Here is an 18,528-nt window from a genome sequence, read left to right as displayed (position 1 = left end):
CCACGCAGGCATGGGGAGAACATGCAAACTCCCCACAGGGAGTCCGGGATTGAACTCGGTACCTCAGAACTGTGAGGCCAACACTTTACCAGCTGCTCCACCGTGCCACCCAGTAATTGGTGAAAATTTAAATTACTGTGTGTGCCTGCAGGGTGCGTCTCTTCACATTAAGACAGCTGGCTTTCCCAGAAAAAGAAGAAAATAAACGAATTTTCTGTCAGTAGACTCCCCCCTGCAAAAAGTGCACAAACGTGTGCGTCAACTTTTTAGATTGAAGGCAAATAAATAAATATCACGGCAGTGACTCATCATGACACATTCTGTTGACTATAGCGTCCATAAAGTCGGTGGCTCAGTGCGTCTGTGTATAGTTTACCTGCACTGTTGCCATCTGTGACAAAGTCTGCTATTAATGTGAAAACATGTGGTTATCGGCCTCGTAACTCGCTGGCATGAAAGCTTTCGCCCGTCGCGCTCGCTGTCAGCTTCGTGTTCCTAGGTAATTATATGAGAGCCCGAGCATTTTGGAGCCTTTGCAGGAAGGACATTCATTGCTGACTGTGTTGCAGTTTCCTAGGACCGTGAAGGCAGCACACGAGATGGGCACGGATTCGAATGCACTCGCGTATTAAGTCCGATTTGTACTTGCGTGAGAGCAAGAGAAGAAAGAAAAAGCTGCAGTCAAAACTCACCCCCCCACACTTTTCTTTTGCCAAGATTCGCAACATCTGGAGGACGAGGGACGAGCCAGAGAAAGTTTTTAAGGAGGTAGAGAGGAAGAAGGGAAAGCCGGTTCGCGAGTGAAGAAAATGCACTGAAAAGTTGAGGGTTGTTTTTTTTTGGGGGGGGGCGGGGGTGCACGGACCCGGCGTGCGGACGGCAAGATCCGTGGAAGCGTGTAGATAAGGGTGGAGGGGGGTGGGGGGAAGGAGCTCTCGGAGGGCGAGAGAAGTCCACCTGGGGAGTTCGCACAATGAATTAGCCAGAAGTTGGGAGACTCCGCCACTGGTCCACACTCAAGGTGAGTCCATGTCGTCGTCGTCGTCGTGGTACAAAAATACAAAACGATTTTGTCCCGGGAGCAAACCAAAGTTCTTCCCACTCAGCATGGAAGGACTCGTGAAGGGGCATGTCAAAACAGCACATTATTTAGTTAGCACTTATTGTGATAACACCACAAAAGTTAAGCGATTTGGAAGTCTTGTGTATTATTCAAGTTGTTCTTTTTTGAGGGGAGTGGAGGCGAAACTTCTCGAATGCTTGTTAGTTTCTCAACTAAACTCTCTGATGAACTTGTGAGCGAATACACCAAAGCAAACCAGGGCCGGTTCGAGGTGCTTTTTTTTTTTCGGTTTTGAGGCCAAAACTCGTCAAGGTTTTGAGTGACTTTGGCGGGTGGAGCCGCGGGAGCGCGCAAACAGCTGTCCAGCTGAGTGGCGGGCGCGCGCTGGCACGTGACTCAAGTCCAACTTCATTTTGCAACCAATTCTGAGCAAAAGGTTCATATCCAGCTAAATTTAAAGGTCATTGGTTTGATCAGACCCATGACTATAGTCACAAAATTGATATTTAGTGGCCTAACATTTGAATTTTATTTGTGCTGCATTTTAAATATTTGATTCTATAAATATTTGACCTATTTGTTGGGACTTACTAATAGTGAAATTAAATTAAAAAAAATACTCAAAAAAAGGTTTTGATGACTCAAATTTGCTGACTCAACTGTCTCTCCTTATCATTTTGAAAACGCCACATGTTGGAATGTCCTCGCAACTCACACTTAAGACCTCTTTGTCATCTATTTTAATGAATCTTTATTTTTGTAAAACGTTTGATACGTTATATTTTACAGTTTTTTATTAAAATTTGAGTCAGGTTCAGGACACTTCTTTCAGAGATGCCGTTCATCTCGGTTTTTCAAAGAGTTTTCATGTAAAATAAAATTTGAAGTCTTAATGGTCATACAAGTGTAAAAATACGTTTTCACTGTTAATATTACATCATGCACTCTACATGTAATTTAACAAAACAGAATGATGAAACATTTGGTCTTTAAAGCCAATAATGTGAATCAATGTTTTGGATTTGACCGGAAGTACGATTGATTGATTTTTCTTCTCAGTGACGTCGTCAAAATATAAATATTTCTTATATTAAATGTACTGTAGCTGTAATATATGAAGATATGGTCAGTATTAAGAGTTTATTCCTATTCTTTTTTTTGTCACCTGTTCTCTGAGCATCAACTGTTTATTTTCCTTGTTGATTAAAGGTTTTTACTCGTATATAAAAACAGAAGTCAACAAGCATTTCATAGTTGAATGAGAATGTTATTCAAAACTAAATGTGATGAGGCATTTCTATTTTTGAAAGCATTTCTACTTTGGGAATATCTTATTCACACTGGCATCTACCTCCCACCACGAACCACTTAACACAATAAGAAATTGTTCCCATTCATGCAGTGATCATTTCCCCATACTGTAATGATACGTTTGACGATCCCCTTTCCCCCCAGGCTAGCTCCTCGGCCCCTCCACCTCCTCGGAAAAGAGCCAAGCCTACGCCCATGGATGAGGAGAGGAGCGCTCCTGCCATCTCCCCAGAGCCACCAGATGTTGGGGCCCCTTGTCCAGCAGCGCCTCTGCCCATCTTACATGTAAAGGCTATCATAGAGATTGAAAACAAGGCTCTGATCCCAACAACAAGTCGAGGTATGATAAAGGGTTCTATCGTTTGACATGCATCATTGCTATACTGTAGTTTGTGAACGGAACATTGAAGAAGTGGTGCCTTACGTACGCTGTGTAAAAAAAAAAAATGTTATTGTAGTGCATATAATGTGCGGCAGGCACAAAAGACTAAGTAGTGACAAAGGGATTCTTGGAAGAAAAATTAAAATATCAGATTGGGTGTAAACAGATTTTTTCATGAATGTCAACGCTATTAGGGAGCACATCTTGAATAGCTGTGACTGGGTGGAAATCAGACCTACAACTAAGCATCCAGGATTTTTTGGTTTTGTCCACCTAAACCTGTTAATGATTTAGCGATATTGTCATCCATCGTCCAGTATTGAAATGTAATATGACATATGACAAAGATAAACGCTGAGTTTCGTTCAAATGGGCTTCACTTTTTTATTTTGTTGCATGTTTTCTGATTACACATTAAATCATGTTGGGCCCAGCAGCTTGGTTTGGCGTCAATGGGAAATGGCGGCTCCCCCTAGTAGAAGCCACACGATAGCCACAAGACTTGCTCGAGGATGGGTCTGTGCTTCCTTGTATGAGATGAATTCAGTTTAGCTGGGAATTTGCGTGTGACCTTTCCCCTTTGTGTGATCGGTCATGGGGGAGGGAGGCTGCTGGTGGGCGCGGTTTATCATCGGTGTTTATCATCTTGTGCTTGAATGACTCAAGCAGAACTGGAAATATGCAAGTGCTTCTAATGTTGAGGAGTTGTGCATCAGCAAGCCCAATATAGGAACTATGAGGGAAGTGTGCAAAGATTTACTGTACATGTCATGTCATGTGTTGCCATGGCATCCTGCTACAAAACTCTTTATTGAGAGCTTTTTGATTCTATTATTGGCAATTGTTATGGTTACTGCATTATATTTGCTAGTCTTGTCATGACTACTCCCTGTTTCCCTGTAGTGAGATTAAGATGAACATCATCTCCATTGACAACACCTAAGGGGAGCTTTTTTTTTATATATATGTTATTATGAAGCAGGATGGTGCCTCAACATGTTCATTTAGCTAAGCTGACGTTACCTTTTTTCAAACTCGGGAAGCTATCACTAAGTGTAACTGAGACTTCTTCTATTAAAGTTAGACTGCCAGTCTGGCTTACGGTTTGGGTGGGAGGGGATATTGGTCAGGCTACCAGTGAGGGCAACAAGGCCCTGCTTTCACTGCTTCAGTTGCCCCCCCCCACACACACACACACGCGCACAGATTTTGGGTCACAACTGTAGTAACAAACACATCCGACAGCCCACATGCAACACTTGCAAGACTCTACCAGAGATTTGCCGAACCAGCAAATGCATTCAAACTGTTTCCTCTTGCTGTTTACGCGAACAGCTCATGACACATGACGGTGTGTCTCTTTCACTTCCGAAGAAGTGGTGCGAGACTTGTTCGCCCCCTGCGCTGATGTCACGCTCAAAGATGTTTCAAAAATACAAATATAGCAAGACCGACAATTGGTCAATGTTGTCTGAGGTGACTGTCAGCCTATTCACAAAGATGCAAATATGATATAATAATAACTATATACACAGTCTCAGCTTTCAATGGACCCAAGGATGGGTCTTTTATTCTAGAGATTATATAAACATAAATGTATAATTTTTGAAAATATACAGTAAAATGTACATTTTTAAAAAACATAATTTTATTAATAATTGTTCTATTTACCATTTATTTGTAGATATACAGTAAAATGTACATTTTTTTAAAACATAATTTTTAAAAATAACTGTTATATTCACCATTTATTTGTAGTTCTAATTACCAGTTCATAACAGCGTGTTTTAGATTTTAATTTTATCTCGGGTGTAAAATAAATCTTGGGTATGAGAAAAACACAACCTCTGATTTTTGTTGGTGTTCCAGAAAAAAAGTCTTGCTACACTTTGAACAAAACCCTTTTGTGTTTTCACCATAAAAAGGTGAATTGCAGCGAAATTTCCACCGTTTCCAGAATGAGAGATTCAGCAGTATTAATCAAAATTATCATCTAACTGTATTTTGATGTGGTTATTATAGATCCAAAATATCCACCACTTGTTGCATTTAATCCACATGTATTTATTTATTCAAACCATTTTGGTTTCACAAATTTGATAACTGAAATGAAATGGATTTTTTTTTTTTTTTTTACCAAACTGTCCACAGTTTAATAATGAATGTCTCCCTTGTGCAGTGACCAAACATGCACAAACGAGTGTAGAGAGATATCTTTTTGCCCGATAGTGTTCACATCTTTTTATGCTGCAAGTAAGTCAAGCTCCCCTCGTTGACTCCAAGGCCACGGAATTGTGCCGTGTTTTGACAGATGTGTGCTCCTCACTGTAGGGAATGTTGCTCTGCCTCAGACGTGAAGATGCAATGAGGCTATCTGTTTATGTAGGAAACCCTCAGCTTCACATGCTAACCCTTCATTCTTTTTTACCACTGGCATCTTTTTTGTGTGTGTGCCTTCTCTTCAGTGTTTAGATGGTGGCTGAACAAATATAAACTGTCTGTAGGACACGTTTTGTTCAATAATTATAACTTAGTGTTTTTAAAGACCCATATGACTACATTAAATACATTGGCAGGCAATTGCTGAAAACATGCAAAAACCGAAAAAAATATAGTACTGAATAGTTTAGTTATAACTTAAAACTTTTTTTCAACATCTCATCTGACCTGATTCCCCAGGACGAAAGCGGGATGAGGCTTATACTTTCTGGTATCATTTGTCCCCCCTACTATATAAGTGCCAAGTGCCTTTGTTCCATGCAGTGACTCTTTGGTGGAATTGCCACTTCTTTAGTCATAAGAACTTGAGCCAGTTCTCCCAATATAGCATACAGTTACCTATCATACTATGCCTACAACTTGAAAATAAAACATCTTCGCTGAAGTATAATTTCTTATTTGGGCTATGATATATTTGCCGTGGTGTGACCCCCACACACGGCGCATAGTCAGACAACGAAAAAGTGGACAGGCTCTGCTACCCTTTTGCCAGCCCATCAGCAGCTAGAGTAGCCTCGGGTAGTCTGGGGTAACTGCGTTAGGGCCATCGTCCTCAAGGGTTCTGACCTCGCGAGGTGAAGAGAAGGAGGGAAGAAAAAAAGCCACACAGGTCCATTGCACTGCTGTGGCCGCATATGGTGCACCCTACAGCGGCCACAGCAACATGAATATTGACTGTGTTATAATATTATATATTTATAATATATTATTATATCAATATTGGAGGGAACATTGTCCCAGTGTGGGGTTCAAAGGCTTCCTGGCTGCCACAGAATGCCTCTCTGCGGCCCTGGAGAGTTTGTGCAATGGGCATCGCTGTGAATTCTGACACACATTTGATTGTCAGCTGAAGGATCCAAGAGATTTTCAAAGCATTCTCCAAGCTGCCCACAGCGTCTGGAAGCTGAAAGCTGTCTCGATTTTTGACCATTTTCAAGCCTGATTTCACATAAATTGCATTTTCTTTCATTCATTTAAATCCATTAACTTTTTTTTTAAACCTCAGTTTTCTATGCTATTTGGCCAAAATGCGTGTTGTTTATAACAGTGGACAATGAAAATAAATGAACTTATTTATATGTTACAACACAATAACATTTGTCATTCTTTACTCCATGCACCACTTCTCTAAAACAAAACCTTTAAACTTTAACAACAATTTAACCAACGGCAGACATAAATCAAAAACAATCCCTGGCCTAACACAATTATTTCATTGTTGTCGCCCAAGCTCTAATAAAGGGGTTTCTTATTATATGGGAGCAATTCATCTTTTGAGTTAAATAGTTATTTGTTGACAAACTCAACTTATAGTTCTGTATTTTTAGCCCATGTTCTACCAGAATTTGACAATAATTCTCTTCAGTCATTTAATTTTGTTTTGTCAGTCTAGTTCTCTGTGAACATGTCGTATGAATCTGCAGTGGAGTCATCAAAACTTAGTGAATGTTGAAATGCTTTGTATTCAGTTCGTTCATTAATATAGATCTATTTTACTTCTCCAATAACAAGCTACAGTGTAAATATTGGAGATATTTTTGGTTGATTGCCTCATGTTTATTCCACACTAATAATGTTTCCTCCTATCCTGTGTTTGGATGCAACTATGTGCCTGTCTGTCTCATTTTAGTCACACAAGTTCATTGAGGCCAGTGTCTAATTTAGTTTCCCACCGAGATTGAAATAACCGAGGTGCAATTTGGGGCGTTTTTACAACATATTTGAAGTACAAAAATGTGTGCGCTTTCTTGCCCACCACTTCTCCACCTAGCAAACGTTTGAGAATGTGTTGCTCTCTCTCACAAGCACACAAACGCACGCTATCCGATGAGAGACTGTCAACATCATGTAAAAGCCAATAAACAAACTGTTCATGTAAAATCACTTCTTCAACTTGATTGTCAAATGGTTGTGATTGCATGGATTCTTTCCTCTCTCTCTGGCTTCAAGTTATCTGAATCCATTTGGCATGTTTCCTGATTCCCATCAAATTGGTTATCGTTATTATTATCATTATTGTTGAGTTAACCAAGCCGGCTATATTCCCAGAAACAATCAAAAGTTTGGCTTAAAGATGGTCTTGGACCACTGTTTCCAGCATGTTTATATGTGAAGCTCCACACTACCTGATGGGGAGTGAGATATTTGATTTGTTTTGATCAGTGCGTTAACATCAGATTACCGTAATTCCCGCCCTAGGGAGCGCATCCGGTTATAAGCCTCACCCACTACATTTGTAAAGGAAATACCATTTGGTACATACATACGCTGCAGCTGTGTAAAAGCCGCAAGTGCCGACATTGAACCCCACATAGAAACATGAGATATTTACAAAGAAAGACGGTACACAGAAAGCGTTTAACGCTAGCGCGGTGCTGACAAGGCCAGTTAAAAAAAAAAAAAAACTTACCGGTAAAAATCACTGAGACACGCCAGTAACACAGCCGCAACATGCTAGCATAGTGCTAACGCTAGCGCAGCACTAACATGGCCGGTAAAAGTCACTTCCTCAGCACATATATTCCGGTCTCACGCTTACCTTTTCCGCTCGAGTGCTCCCTTGCGACCGTTAGAAAAATGCACAAATTAGCCGCATCACCACATAAACCGCTGGGTTGAAGGCGTGTGGAAAAAAGCCGCTGCTTGTAGACCAGAAATTACAGAACCTAAATAATGTTAATAACCACCACTTATTGATTGAACAATGTCCGATGCTTCCTATTTTCCCAACTCTGTCTATACCCGACTCACAGTTGCCCAATGCAAAAACTATAAATGAGGATTTTTTTTGTGATTTGCTTTCTGTTTTTCTGAAAGATGTTTGTCTTCAGATCCATCCATCCATTTTCTGAGCCGCTTATCTTTACAAGGGTCGCAGAATTGCTGGGGCCCATTACAACTTTCATCAAGCAGGATACAGGGCACACCCTGGACTAGTTGCCAGCCAGTCGCAGTTCAGAATAACCATTTCTCAAATTTCTTACTCAACACTGAAACACGAAAGACTTGCTGGCAATAAAGCCACAGACCCGTTTTGTTTTTTTTTTTTTTTAAACTCGATATCCAACTTTAATACAGTGTGACAGTATAATAGTTATTAAGGTGTAGGAAAATGACAACTCTAAGTGACAATCCAACACAATTATTATAATGTTTAAAAGTTTGGATTTTGGAGCTTCTGGAACTGTCATTGGTTCAAGGTATAACCTCTTTTTTTTTTTTTTTAAACATTCTGCTTATTTGTGTGTGTGTGTGCACATGCGCAGGTGTGAACACACGTGTCACCCAGACAGCAGTTAACCGATTAATTCCACTTTTCTTCATTATGTGCGTCCTCCTGCGTGGATTTGTTTTTGTTTCTTATTGAATTCATATAAAACTGTCCCAACCAAAGTTGTGTGTTCTCTGGTGTTCTGCTCGTTCTGGTCAAAAGCCTCAGTGTTCGTGTGTGGTTTCAATCGGTTCCAGTTGTTACCACTGGCCAGGCAGATCCTACTACAGCAGTCTCCACAATCTCTGTGCTACTCACTTCTGCTTTGATGCTCTGCAGCTCTTTTGAGTCCGATTGACTTCTGTTTCTGCCTCTATATTTTTCAGGCTCAATCAGCTGTTAAAGTGGGCATGCATACCAAATGTGGACTTATAAGTTCCCAATAGTACATCGTCCAATAATAAAGTACAATATATCAAAATCAGTTTTATTGGCCAAAAATGTAAACAACACACGGAATTTGTCTCCGGTAGTTGGAGCTGCCCTAGTGCGAAATGCATGTTGAGTACAACAACAGACAAACAATTGACATGGAACTTTTTTTTTTTTTTTTAACTCAGTTGTGCAAAGGATGCAGGTTCTTCTAGCATTTACCGCAGTTAGAATCCTCTTTAGAGTGATAGTTCAGTGCAATGACAATTGTGAAAAGGATGTCAAGACTTCAAGGAATGTATGCAGTTTAAGTTGACTCGCCGTGCCAGTTCAAGAGTGTAGACCGCCTTTCGCCCGAAGCTAGCTTGGATAAGCTCCAGCTCTCCCGTGACCCTTGTGAGGATAAGTGGCTTGGATAATGGCTGGTCGGAATATAGAATATTATATATTAAACTAGGGTGTCTGATAGTCATTTTATTTGTCCTCATTTTTAGTTGTGTTTCCTCTGCATTAATGAATGCGCAACAAAATGTTGTTCTTTTAGTTTTCTCATGCAGCAAAGCGTTCTTTCTAAACTCTACACTCCCACGTTACAAATGTCTGCTCTGCAGATGGTGTGCGTTGTTTGGGGACACCAATTAATTGTGAGGCTGCGTATAATATAGTGGTAGATTTACTATCCATCTATTACAAAATTATTTTAATCTCAGCTGCAAAGAAACAAGAAGCTGTGCTATCCTGCTGCTGATTTAAAATATGTCACATAATTTGCATCAATTCATATAGTAGCCTCTGTGCATCTACAAATGTGTGTGTGTGTGTGTTATTCATATGTTTTTGCTTTACTTGCTGTGTTTACTAGGAAGGCAAAATTTCCCCGCTTTGCCCTTCAGGGATACTCACGCAAATGCATAGCAGGTATGCACATAGACTACCGCAATTTGGCAAAGATGCAAAAACACATGTACGTTATGTGAACAAACAAACACATGTAAGCACACAGCCGGGTCTCTTCAGCGCTTGATTGCTCTGGTCTGATTCGAATTAGAAGCCCATCATTCTTAGATCTCCCTAATGGCTCTGAGGTCGGGTGGTTCGGTGGTTTGATGTTGATGCCAGTGAACAATTGGTTGAGGGCCTGCTAGGATGGCACTAAGGGCTTTGGTGGGAATATGTTTAGTTCTTAGCAACTCTTAAAAAAACAAAACAAAAAAAAAGAGACCTGCACAATTTTAACCAGGCTTTACAAGATGACGATTTTTTGAGGCGATCGATCAGGCCAATCAGATCATATTACTTCCTTGGGAGCACTAGTTGAAATGAGTTAGTAGGCTGTACATACTCAAGGAATCAGACGACCACATGACTGAAACACATAATATAATGTGCAGATGTTAACTTGATATTCAGATGGCAGGTGTACTGTCTATCCTCACTGGTCAAATCATTAAGTACACTAAGACATGTTAATTATGTAGGTGAAGCACTCCTTATATGCAAAGTATACCAAAACATATGTAGTAAGTAAGTAGGTTTTTTTCGGCTTGTCCCGTTAGGGGTCGCCACAGTAAGTTTAAATATTTTCCACTAAGGCAAACTGCAACTAGAAAATACAAACTAGTGCCAAATGAATTCCTTTCGCACATCGTTGGGAATACCTATTAAATTGCAAATGCATTCTAGTTCACAAGTGAGGCAAAACACTATTTTAGTTATTTAATGAATAGACTTTTAACCAAGACTCCTTCGGCTAACGTTCACTCTAGCTCCAGCAGGGCAGCTTGTGTCCCATATTCGGCATTCCCACTTTCGATCAGTGCAGGCTCCAAGTTGGGTGACACCATGTGGATCAGGTCCAATTTTGTATCGTTTCAAATCACTGATTTGGACAAGCTTTATGGCTGCCACCCACGGCTGAGGAGCAAGAGTACAGTTTCACCAGGGGGTCAAATTCGTGGATTTATTTCATGCCTTTTCAGACCCTTCTACCAACTATATTTCAAAAAGCAATTAGACCATCACAAAAGTGTGCACAAAGACCAACAAGTCAACCTAAGAATCGGACAATGAGATTACACACTGATCTTATTATTAAAATAATGGTTCGGGGGGGCTTATCATTGATTTGATCGCTTAATCAGAGGTGACGGACTCATTTTTGTAATGGGCCACATAGTAGTTGGGATTTCCCTCAGTCAGTGCCGATATGACTGTTAAACCATATTCTGTAAATGTTTAATTGGCACATCTCACATGTGCACAACAAATTGATAGATGGATAGTTTGGAATCAGAAGTAAAAGATAATAGTTTATTAGGCTATTGTTTAAGTTACTATAAAAGGGGGCTATGTAAGAAAAACATCCTTCCATCCATTTTCTGAGCCGCTTATCTTCACTAGGATTGCCTAGCCTGCTGGACCTTCTTATCCCCCCCTCAAAAAATCACTGAATAACTAGGAAAATACTAAAAACATATGGTTGTTAAGTATTTATTTTATTTTTGTAATGAAAGTAAGCTTTACAAATCGGTGAATTTGCAGGTTCTAAACTGCTGGTGACAAATTGGAACTATGCGGGGCTCCACCATCCTCTGCTAGCTGCCACTTGCAATCCATCCATTTTCTTTGCCGCTTATCCTCACAAGGGGCATGGGGAGTGCTGGAGCCTATCCCAGCTGTCCAATTAATGTTGCATATTTTTGGGATCTGGGAGGAAACCAGAGTGCCTGAAGAAAAACCCATGCAGGCACGGGGAGAACATGCAAAATCCACACAGAGGCCAATGCTTTACCAGCTGATCCACCGTGCCGCCACCATCTGCAATTATTTGACTTATTCAATGTTGTACACCTCTAATGTAACGTTGGATATTTACACGAGAGTTTTCAGTGTACTTTATGACGTGTGCTTTTGAACGCGTTTATTTATGTTGTTTGGGCAAAATTGACGTATTTTGAGTTATTGTACGCCAGGCTTGCATTGACATAGTTTGCGCTGCGGTCGGTTTGACAGGTATACATATCTTAGACATGATTTTTTTTTCATACACATTTTCAAGAGGCCTGGTATTGATCTGAGGATATTTGATATCATGCATTATTTTTCTCTTTGCACTGCTATGACCTACATCTGAATTCTGCCACTGTGGATCAAAACATTGGAACTGTGTCAATTGAGCCATTTAGTGCAAAGGAAGTTGAATCTGTGCCTTTTCCTGAAGGATCAGGGGTTTGTTTATCTTTGTAAGGAAGCTCTGTGGTCATTTTACATCTTCTTTGTACTAGTCTGAGCAAAATACTTTTTCTCCTGCTCAAATGCTTTTGCAAGGAATGACAAAAGTGTGAGCGTATTTATAAGGCCATGCCAGCTATTAGAGGGATTGGATTTGAAATGAGTGTGGAGCTAATGTGAATTTGGGGGTGAGAGCCTGGGGACAGAGACGGGGAAACAGATAGAGAAGCGAGCGAGAGTTGCTAAAATAAATAAACATAGCCGGGAAGTGTTGAGTCCATGCACAGGACGTGGTTTGGCTTGTGTGTGCATATATGTGTGTGTGTTTTTATCAAACCCAGCTGGCATCCATTTGCCTCGGAATGAGTCCGCACCTCTTGGAGGCCCAAGCTTGCCCTGCTTTGAAGGCCTCTGTGTTGTAAATGTGGGTATGCACGTATGTGCGTGTGTTGTGTACATAATAACAGCTTCATTAGTGCAGTGTGAGGTGCCAGTGCACACATAAAACACCCACACGTGCTGTATATATATATTTTTTTTACATGTATTTGTTTTCTCCTCCTATGTTTTTAACATACATATACATACTGTATACTCTCACGCCCATACTTATAGAGCCACACAGCATTTCAGGTTACACAAGTGTGCACATAGACCCCTGAATAATCCCAGGGGGTGGACTTTAACGACTTCCAGATGCAGGTTGAGCACAGAATACACACCAACAGAGACAAACACACCGACAAATCTTCTGCTTTGTTGAAGTCAGCAGAACTGCTTTTTAAATTAATGAAGTGCATGTGGATGTGAACAACAACAAGAATTGACATGTTTTCACAGGCAGAGAGTATGGCTTGTTCATCATACAAATATGGCCAAGAAAAGCAACGGTTCAAACAGGAAGTTGCATACTGGGAATAACCTGAAAAATAAAAATTACTGTGTGGTTATCTTAGGTGCTTTATATTTGTTTTGTTTTTTTTCAGATGTAGCCAACACCTTCACTGAACCCCTCATATTGAGGTCAGATGTCATCCCAGAAGGGATACAAGGTGACGACGGAGCCAAATGCAAAAGCAGCCTCTCGGGCCCAGAGCTCACAACACCCAGCAGGAGTATCACATGTGAGTAAATAGCACGCGCACGGACACACAAATGGAGAGAGACTGTTGAGAATCGTGTTTCCATTACATATCACCAGGTCGGATGAGTCACATTGTCCTGACCTTTAACAAATCGGTCCACAAAAATATCCACATTGTCAGCCAAGTAGGTTACTTTCTTGATTTCTGAACACAAGCAAGCCTGCGTTTAAATCAGCACACTTGTAATGAAATCCTTTTCCTCCTTTCTTCCGTCTTCCTCCTCTCTTCATTATGGGAAAACGAGTGTTGTCGTTACCTTGACGACACTGGGCGAGTGTGGCTGCTGTAAAATTTGCTTCCATTTGTAAGTCTCATTTAATTTTTTCGCGGTTCACGGGACATTATGTTATCAGTCAAATCAATATGCATCCAAATGAAAGACTAGATTTAATCAGTTGAAAGCCATGTCTGATGTCATATTCTCTCCCAGCAGCCACTAAATGTCATTTTCCAATTTTTTTTTGTCAGCCTTCCTAGAAAAGATATTGTGTGCCTATTAAAGAAATACATTAGTATGTATTTCTTTAATAGGCACACAATGTCTAGGTGAGGGACCAGATAAAGTACGACTCCAAAACCCCCTATGATGACTACAAAAATTGCATCTTGGTTTCCCTTGCCCGGACGCGGGTCACCGGGGACCCCTCTGGAGCCAGGCCTGAAGATGGGGCTCGAAGGCGAGCGCCCGGTGACCGGGCCTGCACCCATGGGGCTTGGCCGGGCACAGCCCGAAAGGGTAATATGGGTCCCCCTTCCCATGGGCTCCCCGCCTGTGAGAGCGGCCATGGGGTCGGGTGCAATATGAGCTGGGTGGTGGCCAAAGCCGGGGGACCTTGGCGATCTGATCCCCGGCTACAGAAACTGGCGACATGGAATGTCACCTCTTTGGCAGGGAAGAAGCGCAAGTTCGTGTGTGAGGTCGAGAGGTTCCGACTAGATATAGTCGGACTCGCCTCTACGCACCACTTGGACTCTGACACCACTCCTCTTGAGAGGGGTTAGACTCTGTTCCACTCAGGAGTTGCCCACAGGGAGAGACGCCGAGCAGGTGTGGGTATACTTATTGCCCCCCGGCTCGGGACCTGTGCGTTGGGGTTTACCCCAGTGGATGAGAGGATAGCCTTCAATTCCCACGTGGGCAATGACAGTGAGAACTGGAAGAGCGTGATTGGGAAGAATGGCCCCCCCTATCCGAACTCGAGTGGTGTACTGTAACTGGACTTCTGTGCTCATCACGGATTGTGATCGCAGTTCGATGATCGACTTTGTGGTCGTGTCATCGGAATTGCGACCGTATGTCTTGGACACTCCGGTGAAGAGAGGGGGGGAGCTGTCAACTGATCACCACCTGCTGGTGAGTTGGCTCCGATGGTGGGGGAAGATGCCAGTCCGACGTGGCATGTGGGGTGCTGCTGACCTCAACTCGGGATGTTGTGAGTCGGTGGGGAGAATACTTCAAAGGCCTCCTCATTTCCACCAACACGCCTTCCCACGAGGAAGCTGAGTCTGGGTGCTCTGAGGCGGGCTCTTCTATCTCTGAGGTTGAGGTGGTTAAAAAGCTCCTTGGTGGCAGGTCCCTGGGAGTGGATGAGATTTGCCCGGAGTTCCTAAAGGCTCTGGATGTTGTGGGACTGTTCTGGTTGACACGCCTCTGCATCATCCTGTTGACACTGGGGACAGTGCCTCTGGATTGGCAGACTGGGGTGGTGGTCCCCCTTTTCAAGAAGTGTGACCGGAGGGTGTATTCCAACTATAGAGGGATCACACTCCTCACCCTCCCTTGTAAGGTCTACTCAAGGATTCTGGAGAGGAGGGTTCGTCAGGAAGTGGAGTCTCAGATTCAGGAGGAGCAATGTGGTTTTCGTCCTGGCCGTGGAACAGTGGAGCAGGCAGGGTCCTCGAGGGTGCATGGGAGTTCGCCCAACCAGTGTACATGTGTTTTGTGGACTTGGCGAAGGCAGTCGACCGTGTCCCTCTGGGAGTCCTGTGGGGGGTTCTTCTGGAGTATGGAATACCGAATCCCCTGATACCAGCTGTTTGGTCCCTGTATGACCGCTGTCAGAGTTTGGTCCGTATTGCCGGCAATAAGTCGGAGGCGTTTCCAGTGAGAGTTGGACTCCACCAAGGCTGCCCTTTGTCACCGATTTTGTTCATAACTTTTATGGACAGAATTTCTAGGCGCAGCTGAGGCCTAGCGGGTGTCCGGTTTGGTGGCCTCAGCATCGCATCTCTGCTCTTTGCAGATGATGCGGTTCTGTTGGCTTCATCAAGCCATGATCTCAGTGTGAAGCAGGTGGCATGAGAATCAGCACCTCCAAATCAGAGACTATGGTCCTCAGTCGGAAAAGGGTGGTGTGCCCTCTCCAGGTCGAGGGATGAGAGCCTTCCCCAAGTGGAGGATTTTAAGTATCTTTGGGTCTTGTTCACGAGTGAAGGAAGAATGGAGTGGGAGATCGACAGATGGATCGGTGCAGCGTCTGCAGTGATGCAGACTTTGGATCGGTCCGCTGTGGTAAAGAGGGAGCTAACTCGAAAGGCGAAGCTCTCAAATTACCAGTCAATCTACATTCCTACTCTCACCTATGGGCACAAGCTGTGGGTTGGGACTGAAAGACTGAAAGATTGCGGATACAAGCGGCCGAAATGAGTTTCCTCCGCAGGGTGTCCAGGCTCTCCTTTAGAGATAGGGTGAGAAGCTCGGTCATCCGGGAGGGGCTCATAGTCGAGCGGCTACTTCTTCCTATTGAGAGGAGCCAGATGAGGTGGCTGGGGCATCTGATTCGGATGCCTCCTGGACGCCTCCCTGGTGAGCGGTAGATAAGAGATGGATGGATGGATGGCATTAGTATGTGCTATTATTATTATTATTTTTAAAATGCTCCATGCGTTGTAGTTATCAGTCTCGTTTTGAGCCATGTTGGGATCCATTTATTTTCTGTACCACTTACCCTCACTCGGGTCGCAGGCCCACCAGAGCCTGTCCTGACTGTCTTTCAATTGCAGGGCACATATAAACAAACAACCATTCGTACTCACACTCCCACCTATGGGTAATTTACAGTGTCCAATCAACCTACCGTGCATAGTTTTGGGATGTGGCAGGAAACCTTGAGTGCCCCAAGAAAACCCACGCAGGCACGGGGAGAACATGCAAACCTCACACAGGCGAGGCTGGGATTTGAACCTCGTTGCGCAGAACTGTGAGGCAGATGTGCTAACCATGTTGCCCTGACAAAAAAACATAATTAAAAAAAAAAAAATCAAAACAAAACAAGACACTGCTCTATCAGAATTAATATCAAACTTACAACAGCTTGTGTGGACTAATTGAATGAAGCACAGAACATGATTACCTGCATTTTCCAGTGCTGTACTTTTAGAGCTCATTCCCGCCAAACTTTGGTCCGAACCAGAATAGCTGGTGAGAAAAGTGTCTGAGACAGCAGTCTGGACCAAACAGCCAAAATTTGATCAGGCTAAAAGAGGTGGTTTGGGGTTACATCAAATTGTGTTACAGTCTGCTTGGTTTAATCTGAAGTGTAGTAGCAGCACTTTCTGAACAATTATTTGAAGACACGGTGGGACCGCCACAGAAAGTACAAAAGCTGCATGTGAGCCTTTTTAATAAACCAAAAATATGGGATGACAATGATCATTCACATGATGATAGCACAACACTCAGTTTTGGAATATTACGCTTACGAGGCATCATAAAGCCAGTTAGCTGATTAATTTATTGAGGTTTCTCTCGGTCATGTGGAATTGATTGTTGATTGACTCCGGCGTCAGCCCCAAATTCCCAAAACAGCCTTTATTGGTTAACTGGTGACTATAAATTGCCTATAGATGTGAATGTGAGTGTGAAAAGTTATTTGTCTTGATGTGATCTCATGGCCAGGACAGGGTGCTTGGCCAAAGTTAACTCGGATAGTGTTCAGTTACCCTTGACCAAGGAAAGAACAATTTTAAGATTAATTTAATCTTGAAACAGTTGATGAAAACTCAAGTGTACTACTTGGCTGCACGCAACAGAGGCACTGTTGATTTTGTTCAACATAGTTTGGAGTCTAAAGAAATACAGTCCAACTGTAAAAGGCATAGAGTAAAAGCAGCAACCTTGGTTACGGGTGTATAGAAATCAATTAACAAATGTCATTAGAATTTATTTTTATTGTTTTAACATACTGTAAGAAATTATGATAGTATTAACAATGTTTCCGCAATAATGGCTTTGTTGAAACACAAGTCCAAGCTACTTCCCTGCATTCCTCCTGCTCGGTCCTAGCGCCTCCTCAGCTCTGTTTTTGTGATGTTCATGTCCAAAACACCTGGAAGTCCTTTCTCTTGAATCGTATCGTTATCAGCCGACACCACCCACCTCCCTCCCTCATATTACAAGGTCAACGTTTCACCCAGAGAGACTGTCTCTCACGCTTTTCGTCTGGTGCACAGTTACGCCCACTGTACCAAAGCCAAAGGTTGCACAATTATGCTGCCAATCCACCACCTTTGATGTATATTTGTCTTGCTCTGTCTCTAATTTGAAATAAGGCAAATGTAAATTCAATAGTTCTACTGTGTTGTTGAAGTTCTGTAACCACAGCCACGGAGCTAAGTCCCCTAATGATTGCTCTCTAAACATTGTGCTCCGCATTGTCTAAGTGTGCCTTTCCTCCAGTTTTCTAACAGTGACTGAAAAAGCAAATGTGGAGTGGGCCGACAGTTGAGTAAGTTGACATATGAGCTTGTGTTAGAGAACTATGAGCGTTTGTTTCCTGGAATCCAGTGACGGGTGACACGCACATCCAAACCTGCCCCGTGGTAATAGCTACTTTGTGGCAAGTGACTGACCCGCAGCTCAGTTGGGAAGCGTTTAAGTAGGTGAATGGCGAGCGTGTGAGTGGGCGTGTGAACGTCTGCTGTGTCTGTCTGTGGTTTTGCCTCACTACCTGTTGTGTTTGCTGTGCGAGTCCCTATTTTCAGCCCCGCAATGGTGGTAGTTAGAGTCATGTGCTTTCTTCCTCCTTGTTAGTTTCTGCATCCCTATAAAATCTATGGAACCCGTTGACTCCATATGGCAGGAAGAGTTATGCAATATGGGTTGACTTGGAATTTTTTTTACCATGGTTCCCCATCTTTTGCACCCTTTTCTTAACTGGGTTACTTCACCTACAACACAACTACAAACTAAATAAGACACGTGAAGTGACTCAAAGTGTGTGCTGAGGTCATGGCGATGCGCGATATGTTTATT

General features: G+C 42.6%; 1 protein-coding gene and 1 long non-coding RNA gene across 2 annotated transcripts in view; one reads left to right on the top strand and one right to left on the bottom strand.

Annotated features, from left to right (window-relative positions):
• The first annotated feature begins 256 nt into the window (after positions 1-256).
• mdfi (MyoD family inhibitor) overlaps positions 257-18,528 on the top strand; it is a 34,854-nt gene continuing 16,582 nt past the window's right edge. Inside the window, exons 1-4 of the mRNA XM_061833397.1 lie at positions 257-499; positions 570-1,021; positions 2,519-2,714; positions 13,116-13,253. Coding sequence (XP_061689381.1) covers positions 2,570-2,714; positions 13,116-13,253 — 283 coding nt within the window. The 5' untranslated portion in view covers positions 257-499; positions 570-1,021; positions 2,519-2,569. The remainder of the gene's footprint in view (positions 500-569; positions 1,022-2,518; positions 2,715-13,115; positions 13,254-18,528) is intronic.
• On the bottom strand, positions 13,851-16,741 carry LOC133507870 (uncharacterized). Its single transcript, XR_009796927.1, has 3 exons — positions 16,628-16,741; positions 16,352-16,502; positions 13,851-16,077 (listed from the first exon to the last, which is right to left on the bottom strand). It is a non-coding gene; the product is annotated as an uncharacterized LOC133507870 (long non-coding RNA).

Source organism: Syngnathoides biaculeatus, chromosome 10 (genome assembly GCF_019802595.1).
Source record: "Syngnathoides biaculeatus isolate LvHL_M chromosome 10, ASM1980259v1, whole genome shotgun sequence".
Taxonomy (NCBI): Eukaryota; Metazoa; Chordata; class Actinopteri; order Syngnathiformes; family Syngnathidae; genus Syngnathoides; species Syngnathoides biaculeatus.
Note: the sequence above shows the minus strand (reverse complement) of the source record. Positions and strands in the feature narration are given on the sequence as shown.